General features: G+C 48.7%; 1 protein-coding gene across 4 annotated transcripts in view; it reads left to right on the top strand.

The window, feature by feature from the left end:
- EXOSC5 (exosome component 5) overlaps positions 1 to 16,525 on the top strand; it is a 91,016-nt gene extending 74,491 nt beyond the window's left edge. For 3 of the 4 annotated variants that reach the window (XM_063937845.1, XM_063937846.1, XM_063937847.1), the window contains exon 7: positions 15,286 to 16,525. In XM_063937845.1, coding sequence (XP_063793915.1) covers positions 15,286 to 15,505 — 220 coding nt within the window. In that variant the 3' untranslated portion in view covers positions 15,506 to 16,525. The remainder of the gene's footprint in view (positions 1 to 15,285) is intronic. The other variant, XM_063937848.1, reaches the window with a different exon arrangement.
- Positions 16,526 to 17,449: the final 924 nt, after the last annotated feature.

Below are 17,449 nucleotides of genomic sequence, written 5' to 3'. Positions count from 1 at the left end.
CCTTACGGAGTCCCAGCATCCTCTAGGACGTTAGAGAAAATAGTATTTTACTTACCGGTAAATCTATTTCTCGTAGTCCGTAGAGGATGCTGGGCGCCCGTCCCAAGTGCGGACTTCTTCTGCATGACTTGTATATAGTTATGGCTTACATAAGGGTTATGTTGTAGTTTTATCGGTTGGACCGAGGCTATGTTGTTGTTCATACTGTTAACTGGGTAGTTTATCACAAGTTATACGGGTGATTGGTGTGGCTGGTATGAATCTCGCCCTTAGATTTACAAAAATCCTTCCTCGTACTGTCCATCTCCTCTGGGCACAGTTTCCCTAACTGAGGGCTGGAGGAGGGGCATAGAGGGAGGAGCCAGTGCACACCCAGAATCCAAAGCTTTCTTAAAGTGCCCTATCTCCTGCGGAGCCCGTCTATTCCCCATGGTCCTTACGGAGTCCCAGCATCCGCTACGGACTACGAGAAATAGATTTACCGGTAAGTAAAATCCTATTTTTACTGGGTGTGAACTGGCTCCTCCCTCTATGCCCCTCCCCCAGACCTCAGTTAGACTTTGTGCCCAGAAGTGACTGGACACACACTAGGGGAGCTCTACTGAGTTTCTCTAGAAAGACTTTTGTTAGGTTTTTTATTTTCAGGGAGACCTGCTGGCTACAGGCTCCCTGCATCGAGGGACTGAGGGGAGAGAAGTCAGACCTACTTCTTAGTTAAAGGCTCTGCTTCTTAGGCTACTGGACACCATTAGCTCCAGAGGGTTCGATCACTTGGTTCGCCTAGCTGCTTGTTCCCGGAGCCGCGCCGTCACCCCCCTCACAGAAGACAGAAGCCGGGTGAGTATTAGAAGAACCGAAGACTTCAGACGGCAGAAGACTTCAGTAACGGAGGTACAGCGCAGCGGTAGCGCTGCGCTCCATGCTCCCACACACATCACCAACGGCACTCACAGGGTGCAGGGCGCTGGGGGGAGCGCCCTGGGCAGCAGTTACTGAGGTCATTGGGGCTGGCAAAAGGCATATTCGGTGCCCGGGCACCGTATATAATACCCCCGCCAGGATAAATATTTCAAATTTGAGCGGGACTGAAGCGCGCCGGGAAGGGGCGGGGCTTAGCCGCACAGCTCACCAGCGCCATTTTCTTCTCTTCACAGCCGCTGCAGAGACGCTGGCCCGGGCCTCCAAGCTCCTCACAAGTAAAAGGGAGCAACACGGGGAGGGGCACAGATAATTTGGTGCTTTTCTTATTATTACAGCGCTACTGACATATATTATTGTTGTGTGGTATATGAGCGCTGGGGTGTGAGCTGGCATACTCCCTCTGTGTTTCTCTCTCCAGGCTTCCCTGTAGGCTGTCCCCTTTATTGGCCAGTGTGTGTGTGGGGGTGTCTGTACTGCGTGTCGACATGTCTGAGGCTGAGTGTTCCTCCCCGGAGGAAGTTACTGGGGGCGCGGAAAAGGAGATGGAAAGGGCTCTGTCGGCACAGCCGACTGCTGATTGGGTGACTATGTTAAGTACACTTAATGCTAATGTGGCTTTATTGTCTAAGAGGCTTGATAAATCTGATTCTCAGACACAAACATGGAGAAAATCCATGGAGGACGCTTTGGCTCAAGTACAGACCCACTCAGGGTCACAAAAGCGTTAATTTACCCAGATGGTAGATACAGATGCCGACACGGACTCTGATTCCGATGTCGATTTTAATGAAGCTACGTTACACCCAAGGGTAGTTAAGAGTATTCAGTACATGATTGTGGCTATTAAGGATGTTTTACATATTTCTGACGAACCTGCTGTTCAGGACACAAGGATTTGCCTATTTAAGGGAAAAAGACCTGAGGTGAAGTTTCCCCCCTCTCATGAAATGAATGCTCTTTGTGAAAAAGCTTGGGAGTCGCCGGACAAGAGGTGGCAGATTCCCAAGAGAATTTTTATGGCGTATCCTTTCCCCTCTGATGACAGGGAAAAATGGGAGTCGTCTCCAAATGTCGACAAGGCTCTATCCCATTTGTCCAAGAAGGTGGCGCTTCCGTCCCCTGACACGGCTGCTCTCAAGGATCCGGCAGATCGCAAGCTGGAGACGTCTTTGAAGGCCATTTTCGTTAATACTGGTGCATTGCTCAGACCTGCTGTGGTGTCAGTATGGGTGAGTAGTGCTATTGCTAAATGGGCTGATAATTTAGCTTCTGATATGGATACCCTTGATAAGGATAATATTCTTTTGACTCTTGGTTATATCAAGGACGCTGCAGATTACCTAAAGGATGCGGTGAGAGAGGTTGGCCTCTTGGGATCAAGAGCCAATGCCATGGCGGTCTCGGCCAGGAGGGCGCTGTGGATCCATCAATGGAATGCTGATGCCGACTCCAAGAAAAATATGGAAGCTCTCCCCTTCAAAGGAAGTGTCTTGTTTGGTGACGGCCTTGCTGACCTGGTGTCTACCGCTACTGCAGGTAAGTCATCTTTTCTTCCTTATGATCCCACTCAACAGAAGAAGGCACCCCATCAGCAGATGCAGTCCTTTCGCCCTAATAAATACAAACGAGGTAAGGGTTCGTTCTTCCTCGCTTCAAAGGGTAGAGGAAGGGGAAAGAGGTCGCCTGCAGTGTCAGGCACCCAGGACCAAAAGTCCTCCCCCGCCTCTACCAAGTCCACCGCATGACGCTGGGGCTCCCCTGTGGGAGTCCGTGCCGGTGGGGGGCCGTCTACAAATCTTCAGTCAGGTCTGGTTTCAATCAGCCTTGGGTCTTAGACATAGTGTCCCAAGGGCACAAGCTGGAGTTTCAGGAGATGCCCCCCCGCCGCTTTTTCAAATCAGCCTTGCCAGTTTCTCTTCCGGAAAGAGAAGTGGTAAATGCTGCGATACAAAAGTTGTGTCAACAGAGGGTCATTGTCCCCGTTCCCCCGTCCCAACGGGGGGAAGGGTTCTATTCGAGCCTCTTTGTCGTACCGAAGCCGGACGGTTCGGTCAGACCGATTCTGAACCTAAAATCCCTCAATCCATACTTGAAAACTTTCAAGTTCAAGATGGAATCTCTTTGAGCTGTGATCTCCAGCTTAGAAGGGGGGGATTTTATGGCGTCAGTCAACATAAAGGATGCCTACTTACACGTCCCGATATATACCCCGCATCAGGCCTTCCTGAGATTTGCGGTGCAGGATTGTCATTACCAATTTCAGACGTTGCCGTTTGGGATTTCCACGGCCCGAGGGTTTTCACCAAGGTTATGGTAGAAATTATGTTTCTCCTTCGCAAGCAAGGGGTCACAATTATCCCGTACTTGGACGATCTCCTGATAAAGGCAAGGTCCAAGGAACAGTTGTTAAGAAATGTGGATCTCTCCCTGTCGGTTCTGCGACATCACGGTTGGATTCTAAATTTGCCAAAGTCTCAGTTGATCCCGGCCACTCGGCTGCCCTTCCTGGGCAATATCCTAGACACGGAGCTACAGAGAGTGTTTCTTCCGGAGGACAAAGCTCTGGAAATCCAGACGATTGTCAGGGAGCTTCTGAGGCCGACAAGTGTGTCGATTCATCAATGCACTCGGGTTCTAGGGAAGATGGTTGCGGCTTACGAAGCCATTCCGTTTGGCAGGTTTCATGACCGGGTGTTTCAGTGGGATCTGCTGAACAAATGGTCCGGGTCTCACCTGCACATGCACCGAAAAATAAGTCTATCTTCCAGGGCCAGGATTTCTCTCCTGTGGTGGCTGCAAGGCTCTCACCTTCTAGAGGGACACCGATTCGGAATCCAGGACTGGGTCCTGCTGACAACAGATGCAAGTCTCCGAGGCTGGGGCACAGTCACGCAAGGAAGAAATTTCCATGGAAAATGGTCATGCCCGGAATCTTGTCTCCACATAAATGTTCTCGAGTTAAGAGCCATTTACGGCCTGCTGCAAGCGAAGAACCTTCTTCAGGGTCTCCCTGTCCTGATCCAGTCGGACAACATAACAGCGGTGGTGTACGTAAACCGCCAAGGCGGAACAAGGAGCAGGGCGGCTATGGCAGAGGCCACAAGGCCGGAACAGCATGTGAGCGCTCTGTCAGCAGTCTTCCTCCCGGGCGTGGACAACTGGGAAGCAGACTTCCTCAGCAGACACGATCTCCATCCGGGAGAGTGGGCTCTTCATCAAGAGGTATTTGCAGAAGTGACAAGGCGTTGGGGAATTCCTCTGACAGACATGATGGCGTCTCGCCTCAACAAGAAGCTTCCGAGGTATTGTTCCAGGTCAAGGGACCCCCAAGCCAGTGCAGTGGACTTCCTGGTAACTCAGTGGGTGTTTCAGTCGATGTATGTGTTCCCTCCGCTTCCTCTCATTCCAAAGGTGCTGAGGATCGTACGACGAACAAGGGTTCAGGCAATACTTGTCGTTCCAGATTGGCCACGGAGGGCCTGGTATCCGGATCTTCAGGAATTGCTTGTAGAAGATCCTTGGCCGCTTCCTCTAAGAGAGGACATGTTACGGCAGGGGCCCTGCGTGTTTCCGGACTTACCGCGGCTGCGTTTGACGGCGTGGAAGTTGAGTGCCAAATCTTAGCTCGGAAAGGTATTCATCACCGTATTTGGAGAAAGTATGTGTCATGGTGTGAAACCAAAGCAGCTCCTGCGGAGGAGTTTCACTTGGGTCGTTTTCTCCATTTTTTGCAGGCAGGCGTCGATGCAGGCCTGAAATTGGGTTCCATCAAAGTGCAGATTTCGACTTTATCTATTTTCTTTCAAAAGGAATTGGCCGTACTTCCTGAGGTTCAGACTTTCGTGAAGGGAGTGCTGCATATCCATCCTCCATTTCTGCCACCCGTGGCACCGTGGGATCTTGAAGTGGTGTTGCAGTTTCTTATGTCTCACTGGTTTGAACCTTTGCGTAAGGTTTAGTTAAAGTTTCTCACTTGGAAAGTGGTTATGCTTTTGGCTCTGGCGTCTGCCAGACGAGTGTCCGAGTTGGCGGCTTTGTCTCACAAGAGCCCATATTTGATTTTTCATTCGGATAGAGCGGAATTGAGGACTCGTCAACAATTTCTGCCGAAGGTGGTTTCTTCGTTTCACATAAACCAACCTATTGTGGTACCTGTGGCTACAGATGCTGTGGCTGTCCCAAAATCTATGTATGTCGCTAGAACGGCTCTTACTAGGAAAACAGAGACTCTGTTTGTCCTGTATGCTTCCAACAAGATTGGAAATCCTGCTTCTAAGCAAACTATTGCACGCTGGATTTGTAATACGATTCAGCACGCTCATTCTTCGGCTGGGTTGCCGTTGCCGAAGTCAGTAAAAGCCCATTCTACCAGGAAGGTGGGCTCAACTTGGGCGGCTGCCCGAGGAGTCTCGGCACTTCAACTTTGCCGAGCAGCTACGTGGTCGGGTTCAAACACTTTTGCTAAGTTCTACAAGTTTGATGCCCTGGCTGATGAGGACCTCATGTTTGCTCAATCGGTGCTGCAGAGTCGTCCGCACTCTCCCGCCCGGTTTGGAGCTTTGGTATAGACCCCATGGTCATTTTGGAGTCACCAGCATCCTCTAGGACGTAAGAGATAATAGGATTTTAATACCTACCGGTAAATCCTTTTCTCCTAGTCCGTAGAGGATACTGGGCGCCCATCTCAGTGCGGGGACTGTTCCTTGCAGTTGTATTGATACTGGTTATTTTTGGTTACACGTGGGTTGTGTATCAGTTATATTCAGCTTGTTGCTGTTGTTAGTTCATACTGTTATCTGGTTTCCTGCTACTCCGGTTGTACGGTATGTTTGTGGTGTGGGCTGGTATGTTTCTCGCCCTTAGTTTAACAAAAATCCTTTCCTCGAAATGTCCGTCTCTCCTGGGCACAGTTCCTATAACTGAGGTCTGGGGGAGGTGCATAGAGGGAGGAGCCAGTTCACACCCTGTAAAAGTCTTTTTAGTGTGCCCAAGCTCCTGCGGATCCCGTCTATACCACATGGTCCTTTTGGAGTCCCCAGCATCCCCTACGGACTAGGAGAAAAGGATTTACCGGTAGGTATTAAAATCCTATTTTCTCTGACGTCCTAGTGGATGCTGGGAACTCCGTAAGGACCATGGGGAATAGCGGCTCCGCAGGAGACTGGGCACAAAAGTAAAGCTTTAGGACTACCTGGTGTGCACTGGCTCCTCCCCCTATGACCCTCCTCCAAGCCTCCGTTAGATTTTTGTGCCCGGCCGAGAAGGGTGCACACTAGGGGCTCTCCTGAGCTTCTTAGTGAAAGTTTAGTTTTAGGTTTTTTATTTTCAGTGAGACCTGCTGGCAACAGGCTCACTGCATCGAGGGACTAAGGGGAGAAGAAGCGAACTCACCTGCGTGCAGAGTGGATTGGGCTTCTTAGGCTACTGGACACCATTAGCTCCAGAGGGACCGAACACAGGCCCAGCCTCGGAGCTCGGTCCCAGAGCCGCGCCGCCGGCCCCCTTACAGAGCCAGAAGCAAGAAGAGGTCCGGAAAAATCGGCGGCAGAAGACATCAGTCTTCAACAAGGTAGCGCACAACACGGCAGCTGTGCGCCATTGTTACTCAGGCACACTTCGGTCACTGAGGGTGCAGGGCGCTAGGGGGGGGCGCCCTGAGCAGCAATGTAAACACCTTGGCTGGCATAAATACACCACATATAACCCCCAGGGCTATATGGATGTATTTTAACCCCTGCCAGAACTCACCAAAAAGCGGGAGAAAAGGCCGCCGAGAAGGGGGCGGAGCCTATCTCCTCAGCACACGGGCGCCATTTTCCATCACAGCTCCGCTGGAAGGACGTCTCCCTGACTCTCCCCTGCAGTCCTGCACTACAGAAAAGGGTAAAAAAGAGAGGGGGGCACTAATTTGGCGCAGTTTTAATACTAACAGCAGCTATAAAGGGAAAAGCACATTTTATAGTGGTATTCCTGTCTATATATAGCGCTCTGGTGTGTGCTGGCATACTCTCCCTCTGTCTCCCCAAAGGGCTAGTGGGGTCCTGTCCTCTATCAGAGCATTCCCTGTGTGTGTGCGGTGTGTCGGTACGATTGTGTCGACATGTTTGAGGAAGAAAATGAGATGGAGGCGGAGCAATTGCCTATTATAGAGTTGTCACCCCCTAGGGAGTCGACACCTGAGTGGATGAGCTTATGGAAGGAATTGCGTGACAGTGTCAGCTCTTTACGACAGACAGTTGACGACATGAGACAGCCGGCTACTCAGCTTGTGCCTGTCCAGGGGTCTCAAACGCCATCAGGGGCTTTAAAACGCCCGTTACCTCAAATGGCAGACACAGACACGGATACTGACTCCAGTGTCGATGATGAGGAGACAAACGTGACTTCCACTAGGGCCACACGTTACATGATTGAAGCAATGAAAAATGTATTGCATATCTCTGATAATACAAGTACCACTAAAAAGGGTATTATGTTTGGTGAGAAAAAACTGCCTGTAGTTTTTCCTGTATCCGAGGAATTAAATGAAGTGTGTGATGAGGCGTGGGTTTCCCCCGATAAAAAACTGATAATTCCTAAAAGGTTATTGGCATCGTACCCTTTCCCGCCAGAGGATAGGGCACGTTGGGAAACACCCCCTAGGGTGGATAAAGCGCTCACACGCTTGTCTAAACAGGTAGCACTACCCTCTCCTGATACGGCCGCCCTAAAGGAACCTGCCGATAGAAAGCTGGAGAATATCCTAAAATGTATATACACTCACACGGGTGTTATACTGCGACCAGCAATCGCCTCAGCCTGGATGTGCAGTGCGGGCCTGGCGTGGTCGGATTCCCTGACTGAAAATATTGATACCCTAGATAGGGACAGTATATTACTGACTATAGAGCATTTGAAGGATGCATTTCTATATATGCGTGATGCACAGAGGGATATTTGCCGACTGGCATCAAGAGTTAGCGCGCTGTCCATTTCTGCAAGAAGAGGTTTATGGACGCGGCAGTGGTCAGGTGATGCGGATTCTAAAAGGCACATGGAAGTATTGCCTTATAAGGGGGAGGAGTTATTTGGGGTAGGTCTATCAGACCTGGTAGCCACGGCAACTGCTGGAAAATCCACATTTTTACCCCAGGTAGCTTCTCAACCTAAGAAGACGCCGTATTATCAGGCGCAGTCCTTTCGGCCCCATAAGGGCAAGCGGGCAAAAGGCGCCTCATTTCTGCCCCGTGGCAGAGGGAGAGGAAAAAGGCTGCAACAAACAGCCAGTTCCCAGGAACAAAAGCCCCCTCCCGCCTCCGCAAAGTCCTCAGCATGACGCTGGGGCTTTACAAGTGAACTCAGGCACGGTTGGGGCCCGTCTCAAGAAGTTCAGTGCGCAGTGGGCCCACTCGCAAGTGGACCCCTGGACCCTTCAGGTGGTATCTCAGGGGTACAAATTGGAATTCGAGACGTCTCCCCTTCGCCATTTTCTAAAGTCTGCTTTACCGACGTCTCCCTCAGACAGGGAGGCAGTATTGGAAGCCATTCACAAGCTATATTCCCAGCAGGTGATAATCAAGGTACCCCTCCTACAACAGGGAAAGGGGTACTATTCCACACTATTTGTGGTACCGAAGCCGGACGGCTCGGTGAGACCAATTTTAAACCTAAAATCCTTGAACACTTACATACAAAGGTTCAAATTCAAGATGGAGTCACTCAGAGCAGTGATTGCAAACCTGGAAGAAGGGGACTATATGGTGTCTCTGGACATCAAAGATGCTTACCTACATGTCCCAATTTACCCTTCTCACCAAGGGTACCTCAGGTTTGTGGTACAGAACTGTCACTATCAGTTTCAGACGCTGCCGTTTGGATTGTCCACGGCACCCTGGGTCTTTACCAAGGTTATGGCCGAAATGATGATACTCCTTCGAAGGAAGGGAGTTTTAGTTATCCCTTACTTGGACGATCTCCTGATAAGGGCAAGATCCAGGGAACAGTTGGAAGTCGGAGTAGCACTATCTCAGATAGTGCTGCGCCAGCACGGTTGGATTCTCAATATTCCAAAATCGCAGCTGATCCCGACGACACGACTTCTATTCCTAGGGATGATCCTGGACACAGTCCAGAAAAAGGTGTTTCTCCCGGAGGAGAAAGCCAGGGAGTTATCCGAACTAGTCAGAAATTTCCTAAAACCAGGCCAAGTCTCAGTGCATCAATGCACAAGGGTCCTGGGAAAGATGGTGGCTTCTTATGAAGCAATCCCATTCGGCAGATTCCACGCAAGAACCTTCCAGTGGGATCTGCTAGACAAATGGTCCGGGTCGCATCTTCAGATGCATCAGCGGATAATCTTGTCACCAAGGACAAGGGTGTCTCTCCTGTGGTGGTTGCAGAGTGCTCATCTTCTAGAGGGCCGCAGATTCGGCATTCAGGACTGGGTCCTGGTGACCACGGATGCCAGCCTGAGAGGCTGGGGAGCAGTCACACAGGGAAGGAATTTCCAGGGCTTGTGGTCAAGCCTGGAGACATCACTTCACATAAATATCCTGGAGCTAAGGGCCATCTACAATGCTCTAAGCCTAGCAAGACCTCTGCTTCAAGGTCAGCCGGTGCTGATCCAGTCAGACAACATCACGACAGTCGCCCACGTAAACAGACAGGGCGGCACAAGAAGCAGGAGGGCAATGACAGAAGTTGCAAGGATTCTTCGTCTGGGCGGAAAATCATGTGATAGCACTGTCAGCAGTGTTCATTCCGGGAGTGGACAACTGGGAAGCAGACTTCCTCAGCAGACACGGCCTCCACCCGGGAGAGTGGGGACTTCACCCAGAAGTCTTCCACATGATTGTGAACCGTTGGGAAAAACCAAAGGTGGACATGATGGCGTCCCGCCTCAACAAAAAACTAGACAGGTATTGCGCCAGGTCAAGGGACCCTCAGGCAATAGCTGTGGACGCTCTGGTAACACCGTGGGTGTACCAGTCAGTGTATGTGTTCCCTCCTCTGCCTCTCATACCCAAGGTACTGAGAATCATAAGAAGGAGAGGAGTAAGGACTATACTCGTGGCTCCGGATTGGCCAAGAAGGACTTGGTACCCGGAACTTCAAGAGATGCTCACAGAGGACCCGTGGCCTCTACCTCTAAGAAAGGACCTGCTCCAGCAGGGACCCTGTCTGTTCCAAGACTTACCGCGGCTGCGTTTGACGGCATGGCGGTTGAACGCCGGATCCTGAAGGAAAAAGGCATTCCGGATGAAGTCATCCCTACCCTGATCAAAGCCAGGAAGGATGTAACCGTACAGCATTATCACCGTATTTGGCGTAAATATGTTGCGTGGTGCGAGGCCAGGAAGGCCCCTACAGAGGAATTTCAACTGGGTCGTTTCCTGCATTTCCTGCAAACAGGACTGTCTATGGGCCTAAAATTAGGGTCCATTAAGGTTCAAATTTCGGCCCTGTCGATTTTCTTCCAGAAAGAACTGGCTTCAGTTCCTGAAGTTCAGACGTTTGTCAAGGGGGTACTGCATATACAGCCTCCTTTTGTGCCTCCAGTGGCACCTTGGGATCTCAATGTAGTTTTGGGGTTCCTAAAATCACATTGGTTTGAACCACTCACCACTGTGGACTTAAAATATCTCACATGGAAAGTGGTAATGCTGTTGGCCCTGGCTTCAGCCAGGCGTGTCTCAGAATTGGCGGCTTTATCCTATAAAAGCCCTTACCTAATTTTTCATACGGACAGGGCAGAATTGAGGACTCGTCCTCAATTTCTCCCTAAGGTGGTTTCAGCGTTTCACTTGAACCAGCCTATTGTGGTACCTGCGGCTACTAGGGACTTGGAGGACTCCAAGTTGCTGGACGTAGTCAGGGCCCTGAAAATATATGTTTCCAGGACGGCTGGAGTCAGAAAATCTGACTCGCTGTTTATCCTGTATGCACCCAACAAGCTGGGTGCTCCTGCTTCTAAGCAGACTATTGCTCGTTGGATTTGTAGTACAATTCAGCTTGCACATTCTGTGGCAGGCCTACCACAGCCAAAATCTGTAAAAGCCCATTCCACAAGGAAGGTGGGCTCATCTTGGGCGGCTGCCCGAGGGGTCTCGGCTTTACAACTTTGCCGAGCAGCTACTTGGTCAGGGGCAAACACGTTTGCTAAATTCTACAAATTTGATACCCTGGCTGAGGAGGACCTGGAGTTCTCTCATTCGGTGCTGCAGAGTCATCCGCACTCTCCCGCCCGTTTGGGAGCTTTGGTATAATCCCCATGGTCCTTACGGAGTTCCCAGCATCCACTAGGACGTCAGAGAAAATAAGAATTTACTTACCGATAATTCTATTTCTCGTAGTCCGTAGTGGATGCTGGGCGCCCATCCCAAGTGCGGATTGTCTGCAATACTTGTACATAGTTATTGTTACAAAAATCGGGTTATTATTGTTGTGAGCCATCTTTTCAGAGGCTCCTCTGTTATCATGCTGTTAACTGGGTTCAGATCACAGGTTGTACGGTGTGATTGGTGTGGCTGGTATGAGTCTTACCCGGGATTCAAAATCCTTCCTTATTGTGTACGCTCGTCCGGGCACAGTATCCTAACTGAGGCTTGGAGGAGGGTCATAGGGGGAGGAGCCAGTGCACACCAGGTAGTCCTAAAGCTTTACTTTTGTGCCCAGTCTCCTGCGGAGCCGCTATTCCCCATGGTCCTTACGGAGTTCCCAGCATCCACTACGGACTACGAGAAATAGAATTATCGGTAAGTAAATTCTTATTTTTTCTGCTGGCGCATATGTAACCTGTGCAGAGAGAGTTAGATTTGGGTGGGTTACATTGTTTCTGTGCATGGTAAATACTGGCGGCTTCATGTCTACACTGCAATTTAGAATTCCGTTTGAACACACCCCACCCAAATCTAACACTGTATGCACATGTTACATCTGAAAGAAATCAGAGATACATACATTCAAATGGGATCATCAGTGCCATTTGCCTGCACTGGTTATAAGCAGTGCTGACTGGGTCCGGTTCTCCGAGAACCGAACCCACCTGAATTTAGCGATCCGGTCCGGGATCCGAGTCCAGCTTGGGTTTTCCTACCTGACTTGAAACCCAAAATGAGATAAAACGCAATCCTCTCACTGTTGAATTCTTGCGGGTTTTGGATTCTATAAAGGTCCTCGATGATCGGCGCCATTTCACTCCGGCCGTGGAGGTTGTAGTAAACGTACATGTCACTGCGGTGTCCGTCCAAGGGTGCTCTGTTTGGGCTGGGGCTGCTAAAGGGGTGCCCATGTATTCCAGGGGTGCTGTGTTCCATCAAGGGGCTGCTGTATCAGTGTACAGACAGACAGTGTACTATAATAAATGTATTGTGAGTGACGCTGTAGGTGGTTTCTGCTTTGTTGTACATAAAGGGGTCCTCGGCCAATCTAGGGGTGCTCTGCTAAATAATTATTTATTTGGTGCTAATCCCCAGTGTACTTTAGTATAATTTTTCTGTGTATAATCTCATACATGTATTGTGGGACACTGTTGGTGAAATTGAACCGCAGTGGATTACTATTTCTGACTAATGTGTGTATTGTGTGAAACAGGGCTTGGGTGTGGGTGTAGACCCGTCCTGACCTCGGGTGTAGGGGCAGGGTTGCAGACATAAGGCCGATACACACTTGCCGATTAAAATGAGCGACGTCGCTCATTTTCCCCCTTCCTGAGCGAAGTCGCTCATTTTATTGCCAAGTGTGTATGCCGCCAGCGACGACCGATGCAAGGCCCCGCGGGTCGCCAACGAACGTTGCTGTCACCAGTGCATGCATGCAGGATCTGGACTGTCGTCCACGACCTGCATGCAGGGCTGGCAAAGGCGTGACGTCACTGAGCGATATGAGCGGTCATATCGCTCAGTGTGTACAGTCGGCCGCCGATCGGCCGGCCCGGGAGGGGGAAAGATTAGACGACGACGCTCACAGAGGGACATCGTCTAATGAGTATGGACCTGTAGATATGGCGCTCTGGAATGTAGGATAAATGTACTTTTGTGCAGTGTACTGTATTGTTTTATTTAAAAAAAGTTGATTTCTGTGAACATAACCACATGAATAATGAATTGGAGCAGAGTACATTTGTAACCCCACATGTGCCATTATGCTGGTATTTTCTTTTAGGAAGGATGGCAGCCTCTGCACTAAGCTAATTACAAATAATGGCCCGTGCCTGCCAGGCAAAAAGTACCTCCAGGTGGCCAGACGATGAGAATCATCTCTGGGTAATTGATGGACCATCTCCGTCCACGTGTAATTTCCAGGCTGCAAACAGATATTGCATTCTAGAGTTCACCAACCTGGCATGCCAACCCTTCTATACATCTGCATCATTGGCACTGATGTGTGCTCGTGGCCAGGTGTCTGAACAGTGAGCTTGCCCCCAGCTGGTTAACTGTTTGTAGAGGCTGCTGGGAGCTGTTGTCGCCAGGCAACTAAAGTGTTTAAATAAAGTGTTCAGCGGAGGTTTAAGGTACAATTAAGTTGTGTTCTCTTCTCGTTCCTGCAACATGGGCACAGGGATAGATCACCTATTGGTTATACTTGCTCACATTTCTAATAAGTAGTGTATACACGCCACACCACTATTCCCGCCACCGCACAGATCTGCCTGTGTACTGCTGTCCATTGTGCCATCCTATCCTGCAAATATCTCTACTTATACCTGTATTCACCATATAAAGATCAATCCCCACACTTCCATCCTGTCTGTGCTTCTCTCTGCTATTTCTGTACTGACTGCACCCACCATCCTATCTGCTCTTCTCTCTTCTATTACTTTACTGACTGCACAAATACTGTCACTGCACCTCCGTCCTGTCAGCTCTTCTCTCTACTGTTCCTGTACTGACTGCACAAATACTGTCACCGCACCCCCATCCTGTCTGTGCTTCTCTCTACTATTCCTGTGCTGACTGCACCTCCATCCTGTCTGCTCTTCTCTCTGCTATTCCTGTACTGACTGCACAAATACTGTCACTGCACCTCCATCCTGTCTGCTCTTCTCTCTACTATTCCTGTACTGACTGCACAAATACTGTCACTGCATCTCAATCCTGTCTGTGCTTCTCTCTACTATTCCTGTACTGACTGCACAAATACTGTCTGTGCTTCTCTCTACTATTCCTGTACTGACTGCACAAATACTGTCTGTGCTTCTCTCTACTATTCCTGTACTGACTGCACAAATACTGTCACTGCACCCCCATCCTGTCTGTGCTTCTCTCTACTATTCCTGTACTGACTGCACCTCCATCCTGTCTGCTCTTCTTTCTGCTATTCCTGTACTGACTGCACAAATACTGTCACTGCACCTCCATCCTGTCTGTGCTTCTCTCTACTATTCCTGTACTGACTGCACCTCCATCCTGTCTGTGCTTCTCTCTACTATTCCTGTACTGACTGCACAAATACTGTCACTGCACCTCCATCCTGTCTGTGCTTCTCTCTACTATTCCTGTACTGACTGCACCTCCATCCTGTCTGTGCTTCTCTCTACTATTCCTGTACTGACTGCACAAATACTGTCACTGCACCTCCATCCTGTCTGTGCTTCTCTCTACTATTCCTGTACTGACTGCACAAATACTGTCCCTACACCACCATCCTATTTGCTCTTCTCTACTATTCCTGCACTGACTGCACATCCATCCAGTCTAATCTCTCTGCTGTGCTGGTACTATCCCCTCACATCTCCATCCTTATCACCTGCCACTACACCTCCATCTTACCTCCCTGCTGTTCCTGTACTGTCCCCTCACATCTCCATCCTTCTCACTACACCACCATCCTATTTTCCAATTTGAGCTTCAGCTGTGCTACAAATCGGGGAGATTATACCCTAGTTGTCTTTGCTGTATTGGGGTCCGGGGGGTCTGCCATACAGAGGATAGGAGTATGACTGTAGCCCCTTCCTCTTCCAGCTGGATTGTGTCTCCCATTTTCCCTGATTACTTATAGTGTTTCTCTGGTGAATACTGATCATATAGGAATGGCATTACGCTCTGTGTTGCCCTGCAGTGGGAGGGGCCTCCACCTTTCCTCTATCCCATTGTCCTCTATGCTGCTACTACTTCTGTATAGAGATTCCCTGTCTGTTCTCTGTTAGCGCCAATCGCCCCCCAGGCAGTGTGAGTGAGAGACAATTTAATAAAATGATGTTAAGAGAATCATTAAAATTGAACAAATAGCTGCAGTTCCCTCTGGCAGTTCATAAAAGGAGCGGGTAGATAGGGGAGGGGGGAGGTGGTGGGTGTTGGGAGCCTGGGGGTTTAATAAAGAGGCTTCTCCGTGTGTATTGCAGATAGCTGGCGCTCTCCCCCTCACTGCTTTCTCCTCTCTCCGCAGCTCCAGCAGTGTATTGCAGCCGCCCAACTCTCAGCCCAAAAAATCTTCCACTTCTACAGAGACTCTGCCAAGAGGCGATATTCCAAATCATGACAAGGAGCCGCACCTCCGCCTTTGTTCTCTCCTGAAGGCAACGTTGTGCACAGAGAATGGGGAGGGGGAATACTTAAGGTTTGATGTACCTGAGACGTCTCCTCGAACTACTTTTCCGACTATTTGAATATTGTGTCTTTACTGTCTACATATTATTTTTTCCTCTCTTTGTTCATTCTTGATTCTTTGTACCTATCCAATTCCTGTCTCTTGCTACGATAACGAAAATGTACATATTGCCTAAAAACAGAGCAGCCATTCAGTATGCAGGCTTTCAATTAGCTAGGAACGAGTGACATCTCAGAGGCATGAGGCTCAGCTTGCCTCTTTGAGGTCACTGGTTCTTGGTATATTGGTGGTCAGCATTCTTGTGAATGTTTGGTCAGCCTGCAAAATTACTGCCTACATTGGGGCAGATGTATTAACCTGGAGAAGGCATAAGGAAGGGATAAACCAGTGATAAATGCAAGGTGATAAACGCACCAGCCAATCAGCTCCCATATGTAAATTAACAGTTAGGAACTGATTGGCTGGTGCACTATCACCTTGCACTTAACACTGCTTTACCACTGGTTTATCACTTCCTTATGCCTTCTCCAGGTTAATACATCTGCCCCAGAGTGCTTTGGTGACGAGTGTACTTTAACCCTGTCAATGGGCCTTTCTATAGATCCTTATCTTCCCAGTAGCCTTAGTTGGGAGGCATTCAATTTGCCGGCTGTCGGGATCCCGGCGGTCAGGATGCCGACGCCGGAATCCCAACTCCCGGTGGATTGCCAGTGGTCAGAGTCCCGACTGCCACCACCCGTGGGAGAATAGATTAGTGTGGCGACCAAAGTTCTGCAGCGAGACCGTGGCGGGACCTGCTGCACTCGCCACCGGTAATCCAGCTGTCGGAAATTCAGGCGTCGGTCTGCTGACTGCCGGGACCTCGACAGCCAGCATATCATACTGAGTCCCCTTATTTACGCTCACAGAGGAATAAGACTATAGCGTAATATGCAGCCTGAAAGGTTCAAACAAAATCTACAGTCCATGCAATAATAATGGACTGTAAATAATAATTTTGTAAACTAGCATGTATTAATCCATATGACCATTTTCCTTTATTTTGTAGTTTGTGCACTAAATAAATTGTTTTAATAAACCCGTGTCTGTGATTTAATACAAAAGTACAGTATATGCTTGATATATTTCTCTAAAGACGTTCAGGTTCAGTCGTTCTGCAAATTTGTATCTATTGGCATAAATGGGATTTCCAATTCTGTTTGAGATTCACTTTATCTCAACTAAGCAGTCGTAGGCTTCAGAGAAACAGTCTAGCCAGGCTGCGATCGATAGAAGGTGAGACATAATGTTTGTCATGTAGTTATATTTAAACGTAATGTCGCTAAGATACAGTAGATATTGCGTTATTCAGAACAGTAAATTTAAAACCAGTCGTATGTGTATTTAACTTATGTGTTACTTTGGTAGTGATTTTTTTTATTGTATGAGTAATGTCTGTAGTGACTTCATTTTCAATTGTTACGTTTGGTACACACTGTGCAATTAGGCCGACTGGAGTATAGTCGGATATGTCAACAAGTTGGCCACATATGCAGAGTTCAGGTTGCTCTGATCTGAGGTTTAGGGGGGAATTCAGTTAGCCGCGATAAAGCTGTAATTTAAAACTATCGTGAAAAGTGGCTTATCGCTCCCGCAATTCGCCCGATTCAATTGCAAATTCGTGGAAACAGGATTCTTGAATATATTTTACAGTAAAAAACAAAGAAGACTGTAAGAGAAAATAGCTCTGCCCCCAAAAAAATCCAAACTAATATAGGAAAACACTGTAGAAGTCTATTAGTGGTCATAATAAAAAGATTTGGGGTACTTAAATTGTGTCAGATGGCTTTATATGCATTTTTCTTTAAAGGAAAAAAATTATACACCGTTTTTCAGCAAAATAAGTGTTCAAATTAAATTGGGGGTACATAAATTGGGCATAAGTATATATTTGGGTCATTTTAAGACACGTTCAAAAAACTTCCAAAAACAAGTTTACTCCCACCCACAAGCCTAAAAACAC

The sequence above is a fragment of the Pseudophryne corroboree genome, chromosome 8 (assembly GCF_028390025.1).
Source record: "Pseudophryne corroboree isolate aPseCor3 chromosome 8, aPseCor3.hap2, whole genome shotgun sequence".
Classification (NCBI taxonomy): domain Eukaryota; kingdom Metazoa; phylum Chordata; class Amphibia; order Anura; family Myobatrachidae; genus Pseudophryne; species Pseudophryne corroboree.
This window is presented reverse-complemented; position numbering and strand designations above follow the sequence as displayed.